Source organism: Argopecten irradians, unplaced genomic scaffold (assembly GCF_041381155.1).
Source record: "Argopecten irradians isolate NY unplaced genomic scaffold, Ai_NY scaffold_0828, whole genome shotgun sequence".
Taxonomy (NCBI): Eukaryota; Metazoa; Mollusca; class Bivalvia; order Pectinida; family Pectinidae; genus Argopecten; species Argopecten irradians.
In genome coordinates, this window is record NW_027188295.1 from 4,466 (window position 1) to 15,028 (window position 10,563).

The window sequence follows — 10,563 nt, forward strand, 5'->3', positions numbered from 1 at the left end:
AAATACAATCTATATATCCTGGGGTTTGGGGGGTGGGTGTGTTTTTTGGTTTTTTATTTGGGTTTTTTGTTTTTTTGTTGGGGGGGGGGGTTTTTGTTGGGGTGGTAAGCATGGTTCATGTCAAAACAAAGACGTCAGACTCGTAAGATCCGCATGCACCGACCCCTCCATGCCAGCTTCCATGTTTCCGCTTCGATGTCGCTGACCACGTTATAATATGCAACTTCTTCAACTCACATGAAGTTGATTTTGTGTCAGTAGTAATTTTATTTAGTGAACATATAAAGAGAACATAAAACTACTGTTTTGTGAGTTTGTGAAGTCTCAGTAATGTGCCGTAGTTATATTTTTTGTTAGCTTAAGCGATCTCAGCATCAGCAGGCGGTACCCTACCAAGCATCCGTCTTCCGTGCCGTGATTGGTCTAGCAGACGTCTGCATTTCTAAACTCCAATCCGATTGGTCGATTTTGAAACGGAGTTTGGAGCCTAAATATTCGCAGTGATAAACTTGAGAAAGATGGCAACGATGAATTGTGAATTGTTTTACGTTGTTGAGTGGGTTTTGGAAAACCAGTTTAGTATAATATCAGGTCGCAGCATTGTTCAACCTGTGAAAGATTCTCATGCTGAAAACGACGAGGTTCGAGCTCGATGGGGCAGAGGAAGAGCTGTTTACCCAGCTCGCATTGTGAAAGTATCTGGTGAGTCTAAATTGGCCTAAAGTAGTAGGCATATTACTTTTAAATATCATATACTGCGACTTGGTCCCTGCAATCGATCGATCTATTGTATATAAGTGAATGACTTTGTTGCTATTTGATACCAAATGGACACTTCACGTAGCCTATATGTAACGTAGTCCAAAATACCCAATTTGAATAGGACCAGAAATGTTTCTCAAACGTTGAGACTCGAGCCCTACTGGAAGTCGACCAGTTCTCGCGGAGTACCAATTTTCGCCATCGTATCTGTACGATTTACACGAAAATTTAATCAATAAAGCCTTCTGCTGATAGACTTGTAGATATACAGAATAATCTACGCGCAGACTGCATATTGTCAAAGAAGTTTGAAATATACTTCGCTGACACTTAATCTTTGGATTGAAAAACAAAATATTTAATTTACAAGCGATATTTGTTTCACTCCATCAATAATATATAATTTCTGATCTGTAAAAGTTGTTAATGTTATATAATTGTATATATCTTACAGATGACCAAGGCCAGCTGACAGAGGAACTGAATAATATCATTGAGGCTGAAATGTCAAAGAAAACAGTGGAACCAGCAATAGTACCAGAAATTCATGAAGGTATTTGTAAATTCTGATTCCACTCAATGATTATATAGCTGCTAATGGCTGAGTCAAGCAGCTTTATTGTTAGATAGATTCGTGTTGGACCCATCATCCGGTTGACTTCCGGTATTGACAGTTCGCCAGATAAACACAAGATAACCGTGTCACCAACCTATTTCTAATCTATTATTATAGTCATTTCTTGATATTTTTGAAGTTCTCAAATAGATTTTCGTGATGTATTTTTCTGTATTATTAGGGTGTTTCCTGGCCGCTCTCAGTAGATTTGTAGTACACTCAATCAATAAATGTTTTTTGATGATCTTTGAACTAATGTCTGCGGTCATACGCATCAGCAATATGATTATTTTTTATTTCTCTGTTTATGACCATAATTGTCTATAGAAATCAGTCCCACTACTCTTAAATTCAGACTTTGACATGTTGTATTTTTTTTGTGCGTTTTTTAAGATCAAGATCAAGCAGCTAAGCCTAAAGACCAGGAAACCGCACCACCAAAGACAAAGCCCAAAGAAAAACCAGCCAAACGACAAAAGGTTTGTCATCAATATTATTTATATTGGCAGGGATTGAAATTAACTTATTCATTTAATCATTAAATTAGCAATATAAGTGCCAAAAAATTCTACTTGAAAAATGAAATTGGACTATCAAAATATTTAGCAATAAATTAACAAACAATAGGAAATTCTTTATTATATTTTATTTTTTCAAAATAACTCTAAAATAAAGGTTTATAGATCAGAGTATCGTAACATACAAATTTCTATCAGAATGTTTTATTTCAAATCCTAACATTTGGGTTTTCTTTGCTTGAAATAGGAAGATCTAGAGAAAGCCGCTGCAAATTTAGAGCTCTTAGAGCTGGCTTTAGAAAAAGCACGCTATGAAGTGCCCACGCCTGCATACAGTAGCACACCTGAAAAAAATTCATTGGCCACTGAAATTACACCCAAGAGAACCTGTGTAGATCTAGATGAAAGGACTCCAACAAAATTAAAAAGTATAACACCAAGGAGGAGCCCGAGGTCACCTCGACTATTGTCACCATGCCAAAGGTAAAGCATTGATTTTTAGCTCACCTGGTCCGAAGGACCAAGGTGAGCTTATGCCATACCGTGGCGTCCGGCGTCCGTCGTCCGTCGTCCGTCGTCCGTCGTCCGTCGTCCGTCCGTCCGTCCGTCCGTCAACAATCGACTTCTTCTCCATAACCGCTGGTCGGATTTCAACAAAACTTGACTGGTAGCATCCTTATGGGTTACTAACTGAAAATTGTACAAATGATAGGGCTGACCCCCCAGGGGCCTGAGGGGCGGGGCCAAAAGGGGTCAATTTGGCTATTTCTATATAAACGACTTCTTCTCTGAAACCAAGCATGGGATAGCACCCATAATGCAATGGTAGCATCCTTATAGGGTGGGGATTCAAAATTGTACAAATGATGGGGCTGACCCCCCGGGGGCCTGAGGGGCGGGGTCAAAAGGGGTCAATTTGGCTATTTCCATATAAACGACTTCTTCTCTGAAACTAAGCATGGGATAGCACCCATAATGCAATGGTAGCATCCTTATAGGGTGGGGATTCAAAATTGTACAAATGATGGGGCTGACCCCCCGGGGGCCTGAGGGGCGGGGTCAAATGGGGTCAATTTGGCTATTTCCATATAAACGACTTCTTCTCTGAAACTAAGCATGAGATAGCACTCATAATGCAATGGTAGTATCGTTATAGGGTGGGGATTCAAAATTGTACAAATGTTGTGGCTGACCCCCCGGGGGCCTGAGGGGCGGGGTCAAAAGGGGTCAATTTGGCTATTTCCATATAAACGACTTCTTCTCTGAAACCAAGCATGGGATAGCACCCATAATGCAATGGATAGCATGCCTTATAGGGTGGGGATTAAAAATTGTACAAATGTTGTGGCTGACCCCCGGGGCCTGAGGGGCGGGTCAAAAGGGGTCAAATTTGGCTATTTCCATATAAACGACACTTCTTCTCTGAAACATAAGCATGGGATACACCCATAATGCAATGGTAGCATCCTTATAGGGTGGGGATTCAAAATTGTACAAATGATGGGGCTGACCCCCCCGGGGGCCTGAGGGGCGGGGTCAAATGGGGTCAATTTGGCTATTTTCCATATAAAACGACTTCTTCCTCTGAAACTAAGCATGAGATAGCACTCATAATGCAATGGTAGTATCTTTATAGGTTGGGGATTCAAAATTGTACAAATGATGGGCTGGCCCCCGGGGGGGGCCTGAGGGGCGGGGTCAAAAGGGGCCAATTTTGGCTATTTTTCATATAAACAACTTCTTCTCTGAAACTAAGCATGGTATAGCACCCATAATGCAATGGTGGCATCTTTATAGGGTGGGGATTCAAAATTGTGCAAATGATGGGGCTGACCCCCCAGGGGGCCTGAGGGGCGGGGGTCGAAAGTGGCCATTTTATTGGAGGCTATTTCCATTTAAACGACTTCTTCTCTGAAACAAAGCTGGTACGGTAATATACCAATGCATCCATGGATCATAATACAATGGTAGTATCCTTATAGAGTGGGGATTCAAAATTGTGCAAATGATAGGGCTGACCCCCGGGGGGCCTGAGGGTGCCCGGGGGTCAAAAGTGGTCAATACGTGGCTTCCTATTTACGCATGATGAGTGACTTTTCTCTCTGCAACTATGCGGTTAACATGGGATTAGCGCTCTATAAATGCAATGGTTTACATCTATTATAGGGTTAGTTTGTGATTCAAAATTCAAATATGTCTTTGCAATGATGAAGGGCTGACCCCCCGGGGGCCTGAAGGGTGGGGTCTAACAAAAGGGGTCAATTTAGGCCCTATTACTGGTTTTATTCCATAAAAACGACTTCTTCTCTGCAACAAACGAATGGAAGAACGCACTTATAGTGCAATGGTCGTGCGAGCATATCTCGACATATAGGCTCGGGTTGGGGATTTGAAGGAATTGTACAAAGAGTGAATAGGGCTGACCCCCGGCGTCCCGATAATCAGCAGAGTCACAATCTGACTTAGATCTGGCAAAGAGCTAGATGCGAGCTGATAGGTCATTAAAGGTCAATTAGGCTACTATTTTCATATAAATTACTTTGTCTCTGAACCTATGTATTGGATAGCATATTTGTATGGTATCAATAGCATCATTGTATGGTTGTGATTCAAAATTAAACTTTGGGAGTCAATTTTGCTTATTTTTCTAATTGTCAGAGTCTTGTGATAATTACTAACAAAAAACCAGGTGAGCGATACAGGCCCTCTGGGCCTCTTGTTTTTAATTAAAACTCAGATTTTCTATATTACCCGAAAGTTTTAAACATGATGTCGATCCGTGGACACTATTGAAATGAACAATATTTTTTCCCACTATCTGAATAGTTTGTTTGTGCTTTTATGGATCAGAAGCATCATATATATATGCATCCATATTCATAACAGTTTGTTTTCAGTGAAAATTACATAAAATATAACTTCAAATATATTACTTATAAAATGGTAACAGTACTGTACTACTAACTAGTAGAATGTTTTGAGCTATTTCATTTGTAACTCTTGTCCAAATGATAATGGCTTCTAACTAAGGTTAGTTCAAAATTATCTTTTCATTATAGGAAAATTCTTCTGGTTATACACATACATAAGTAGTCTTGAAGTGTAATATTGTTTTACGCAAATCTCCTTAATGTTAGCTTTGATTTTTCAGGCCATCTACAAGTTCTGACTCTGAAGCAAGTCAAACAAGCACAATCCTAAAATCAGCCTTCACAACTCTGAATTCGAGCTCGAGGGAGGTGGACTTTGAGAGACCAGAAAGGCCAGCCTCACTCTCGTTGTATGACACAAATATAGAACGAAGAGTGAGTGCTCTAGAAAATTGGATGTTTACCATGCAGCAAGAAGTCCACCAACAAAGGACTTATATAAATTGGATTTATAATGAACAGCAGGTACATAATTAATATATCGATACAGAAACAAATAACATATTAACAATTTATCATACTGTAAGACCATAGCTTTTCCATTTGTAACACTTCATCATATGACCGTAAGATTGCAATGCAATTTGCAAAGTATAGTAAATTGCAAACCAAAGATTGTAAGCGTTTTGTCAAAGTATTCTGCAACTCCATATTTATTTAAGATTCATATATATATATTTTTAGAAGAATCCAAATTGACTATCACTGCCCGTGCTGCAAAACATGAAGTTAAATCTGTAAAAATTATGAGTTTTGCCTTTGTTATTATAACATCATCTTAGACCATGAATATACATATATGTATTAATGACATTTATATATATATTTTTAGAAGAATCCAAGTTCAAGACATTGCCCGACCAATGGTATTGGCAATCAAGAACAACAGGTATGCAAATATACTATATCTTTCACTGAAGCAGACTTAGTCTCTCGCATGTTTAAAAAAAGGACAGACAGAAGTTATTGAAACAACTTTCAATTTTTAAATATTCAAAGTAACTGCAGGATCAGTTTTATAATTTTGTAGCTTCATCCTTATTTCCACTCAGTAGCTGACTATCACTACATCATGTAACAAAACATGAAAGTTAAATACGCCTGCAGGCCTAAATTAAAATTAAGATTGTTTGCACTTCCCCGACAGACCCATATAAAACGGCCTTACTCAAGAAAAATTATTGGGAAATTCTGACAATATTTTTTTTAATTTTGTACAATGATATCTGAGCGTCTAGAAAAACAAATTTTTTCATAATTATCTTTGAACAATTGTTTGTCCAGGCTTCAAAACTATCACAATGAAACTGTATGTGTAAATTCTGGTACATACATCTAGAATGTGAAACATCACTGGTGTACACAATAAATTCAGGTTAAAATAAAATATTTTTCCTACCTACCGACCCAACTGTTAAAATTGTGGGTAGGAAAAGTGCAAACCAAAAATATTTTAAGCCTGGCCCCACTGTAAACGTAATGTTTTACACTGAGAGTTTTGCTTTTGGTTATTATGTTAAAACTATTTATCATATGAATGCAAATTAATTGTAAATCATAATGTTTAACAATAATCTGGATTGTGTTTAGGAAATATAGCTGTCCTTTAATTACAATAAAAGAATTAGACTTTTTTATTCTTGTTCCATGTTTGAGGCATCAAGACAATGTTAGGTCCAAATGGCCAACAAGATTACGGAAGAGTGATCATAAAAAGGTAACATGATGTTTTTTAGTTTATCTGATGCTCAAAGAAGGCAACCTTGTTTTCTTTGGGATCGTTAACAAAGGATAAATAATAAAAACTTATTGTGATGAGTAACCTCTAACCATTGCGCGAAGATCAAAAAATTATGAGAACGATCTCTTTAGTACTTTCTAGAAATATAGTGGTCAACAAGAATGGTTAAGGGAGGTGGTGGAACATAAGGGCGAAAGGTAATTTTTATAGTCCAGTCCATCAATTAAAGATTAGCTAAAGTCCTTTTATTTCCTTCTTTGTAGACTTATTCACTCAAATCCTTTAAAATAAAGAAATCTTTGTTAACCAACGATTTCTCAGAAAGTGGATAACCGGATCTGACACCAAATTTCATATATATATGATCCCCTAGGCACCTCAAGTTTTGTATCATTGCATTTTCCATAGTATTTTAAAAAAGTGTGAGAAGGGGAACTGATGACTTCCATTTGACCGAGACATAACAAATGTGGCTTCCTGTATCCATGTAAGGATCCTTTTGTTTTCCATAATATTTTATTTTGTGTTTTAGAAAGCAGAACAAATTGTAAATAGCCTTGTCCCAAGTGTTATTTGATGATACCACTTAAACCGAGGGACTAAAAATGTTTCTTTTTGGATAAAGTCTAAAAAATATGCCTTCATAACAAGCCTAATGGCATGATAGTCAAAGCCTTAGCAGCTATTCTCACCTCAAGGGAAAGGTGTTTTCTATTCCCTTTTCCCTTTTTCCCCCCTTTCCTCTTCCCGCTTTCCTTCCTTCTGTGGCAGATGATAGCAAGAGTAATACTGAGCTAAACATATTGTATTATTTTTAAGTTATTCATTAATCTTATAGTATATATGAACTACATACCAGATATTTTAGATTGTCCGAAATTATTTTATTTTTTATTATTTTAAAATTAAATGATTATCAAAAATAATATGAATACGTACTTTAAAGGAGAACAATGTAATTACGTTGCTTCACTTGGTTTTGGTTTTATTAGTTTTACGTCCTAATATCAGCCAGGGTCATGTAAGGATGTGCCAGGTTTGTTGGTGGAGGAAAGCCGGAGTACCCATAGAAAAACCTTGCTTCACATCAAAACTATTAAAAGATCAAAATTATGATTAATGTTTTTAATTTCAGGACCAGCTCACTAGTTTGATTTCGCAGGAGACAGAGTTCTCCAAAGGAGCAAAGATCCTGTTCAAAAAAATGTTCTCAAAAGAAGAGACTGCCGGCAGGTCCCTCACAGGCCAAAGGTCAAATAACAGCAGAGCAGCGAAGCCTGCAATTGAGAACCAGGAGAAGCTGGCACTTTTATATGGTAAGAAGATGTTTTTCCCCCATAACTGTAAACAGATCATGGTTTGTTTATTCACATGTATTTATAAGTTTTATCCTTGTGGCTAGCATAGTTATTCGAAGCAATATTAGAAAACTGGACTAAATGACTAAATTCACCAGGATAAATAGACTATCAAAAGCAATCAGGAGGTATAAAATTTAAATTTTTTCATCATTATCAAAATCCAAGATGGCCACTGCACAGCCACTTTGAATCCATTTGGCACAAAGTGTTACGCACAACAGATATAAATAGTGTTGCAGAAAAGGTACAGATGGACAAACAAGCTGATAATTATAGGACACTCGTGTTTCTCCTGTTACTGACTTTTGAAAGTTAGATTACATCTTATGTATTTAACATTTGTCCATTAAGAATCGTATTGGTGTTAGAATTTTGGTATTTTCTGTAGTACATTTAGAATTTAAAGAAATATAAATAACATATCAAATGTTTTAAGTTCAATTTTTTGTTATAATATAAACAGATGAGGTACGTGGGAAAGTGGCCATTTGCTACAAAGGCCATGATCAAAAATGGGAAATTAGCTGATCTCCTGAAAACCAAGTGCCTACAAGGCATTGATTGTGTTTGGTAAGTTTGAAGCTAAATTACTTTCGGCTTGATGAGTTGTTGGTAGACATCTGTTTTCTGATATATAAAGGTATACAATATAGTGTCTAAATAGTTAGCAAATATTATGTTGTTCAATACGTTGAATAAGCAACTACCTGTTATACAGTAAATATAATGCTATTTAAAATAAAATGGGCCTTTGAAAAGTAGTCCTTAGTTGAAAGCAAATCGGAATCAAGGGAGTAGGAATTGAACAAAGAGAGCCACTATAAAGGTGTTTAGACTTGAAGTGTTTACTGTAAACAATGAAATTCACGTACCATGCGATACCTGCTAACATTTGTGTGGGACTATTATTTCTATTTAAAATATGATATCCCGCGCTCATTGAACGTCATTTCTGCGGGAAGATTACTAAGGTTTACGTTAAATCATCACTGGAAATACTAGTCTCGCATAAATGTTTTTTGTGGTACATGAATTAGTCCCATTAAACATTAACGATAACTAATTTGTAATGTATTTATTATGTTTTGACAATTTAAAAGGGGAAAAAACTAAGACTATTTTTTGTTCTTTCAGATCCATCATGAAGTCCTGTCAGAAGTGATAAATCTTCATTTCAAAACAAAGATCATCAAATTGGAAAGGATTAAAGAACACTCCTTTAATTTTTAATTTTCTTTAAACGAACTTTAACAAATATTTGAAATAGAAATTCATTCTTTTTTTAAGTAAGACAAATACAAATTCATATATTCCAGCTAGTTGGTATTTTGTTGTGTGTTTTTTACAGTGTTTGAACATGAGGCAGGATCCTTCAACTTTAACTAGTCAACGGCATTCCTACAGTTAACTTTCAGCTTTTTCCGGTGAAGCGTGTTATTGATATAGACACTGGAATCAATAGCATCTCTCCTTTAAAGTCATATAGAAAATTTAATATTGAAGGACAAAGGTCAAGTTAGCAAAGAAGAATCTGTGGTGTGTATTTCCGGGCTTTTCCAAGGTGAACCAGGCTTCTCCGTACTTTCTACAAGGTTAGGTGGTGTGACAAGTATTTCTGTGCTTTTCCAAGGTGTTCCAGGCTTCTCCACGGTTCTCCGTGCTTTCTACAATGTTTTAAACTACCAAAATTTCTACGAGGATATCCATGCTTTGCCGAGGATTTCCGAGAATTTTTAACCTTGTAAATCCTCGGATCAGTCTGCTGGGCTTCTACAAGGATATTGTTGAACAAAAATTCTGAGCTTTTTCCAAGGTTTCAGTGGGGAAAAACACGGAAAAGATTGTCTCAATACTCCGAGCTTCTAATTCCAAGGTTTTTTTCCATGGTTTTCCAAAGGTGTAAAACCTTGGAAAACCCTAGAAATCCTTGGAAAATCTGTGGCCGGGAAGATCGATCAGAAAACAAGACAATCCAAATTAAACTCACGATTGACCCTAAGCCACGCCTTCTTGGAAATCTACGCACCAAGGGCTCGGCATGACCAGCCGATTGATAATACAGGGCCCATATTAACTCTCGTCTAACCCGGGGTCTGAAGCTAAAGTAGTATGTAGCAGAAAAAGAGCAAAACCTATTTAACCACCAGGACCTTCTTCCCCCGGATACGAGATGCAACCCACGGCAAACAGGTTGGCTCAAATTGGAGCTACAGTGAAAGCCTCGGGCCTTCAGCTACACCGATGTTACCCGACGCACATCACACACACCCCAAAAATGGTGTGCATCCGCAAGAGACCAGTGTTTGTTTGTTTGTTTGATTAATTAACGTCCTATTAACAGCTATGGTCATGTAAGGACGGCCTCCCATGTATGCGGTGTGTTACGTGTATGTTGTGCGAGGTGCGTGTTTTGGGAGACTGCGGTATATTCATGTTGTGTCTTCTTGTATAGTGGAACTTTTGCCCTTTTTATAGTGCTATATCACTGAAGCATGCCGCCGAAGACACCAAGCAACACACCCCACCCGGTCACATTATACTGACAACGGGCGAACCAGTCGTCCCACTCCCTTTTTGCTGAGCGCTAAGCAGGAGCAGAAACTACCACTTTTACAGACTTTGGCGTGTCTCGGCC

At 37.6% G+C, this 10,563-nt stretch overlaps 1 protein-coding gene across 1 annotated transcript; it reads left to right on the forward strand.

Annotated features, from left to right (window-relative positions):
- Nucleotides 1–518: 518 nt before the first annotated feature.
- On the forward strand, nt 519–8,456 carry LOC138313671 (uncharacterized). The gene is made up of 8 exons (XM_069254016.1): nt 519–702; nt 1,217–1,315; nt 1,772–1,857; nt 2,144–2,379; nt 5,048–5,291; nt 5,659–5,715; nt 7,703–7,883; nt 8,392–8,456. Exons 1-8 carry the CDS (start codon nt 519–521, stop codon nt 8,454–8,456), a joined length of 1,152 nt encoding a protein of 383 aa, XP_069110117.1.
- Nucleotides 8,457–10,563: the final 2,107 nt, after the last annotated feature.

What these genes read in the sequence shown, in the direction of transcription:
- LOC138313671 (XM_069254016.1), top strand. Translation starts at nt 519, where the DNA reads ATGGCAACGATGAATTGTGAATTGTTTTACGTTGTTGAGTGGGTTTTG. An exon ending in AGTACCAGAAATTCATGAAG is followed by an intron (nt 1,316 to 1,771) that starts GTATTTGTAAAT and finishes GCGTTTTTTAAG; the next exon opens with ATCAAGATCAAGCAGCTAAG. An exon ending in GGATTTATAATGAACAGCAG is followed by an intron (nt 5,292 to 5,658) that starts GTACATAATTAA and finishes ATATATTTTTAG; the next exon opens with AAGAATCCAAGTTCAAGACA.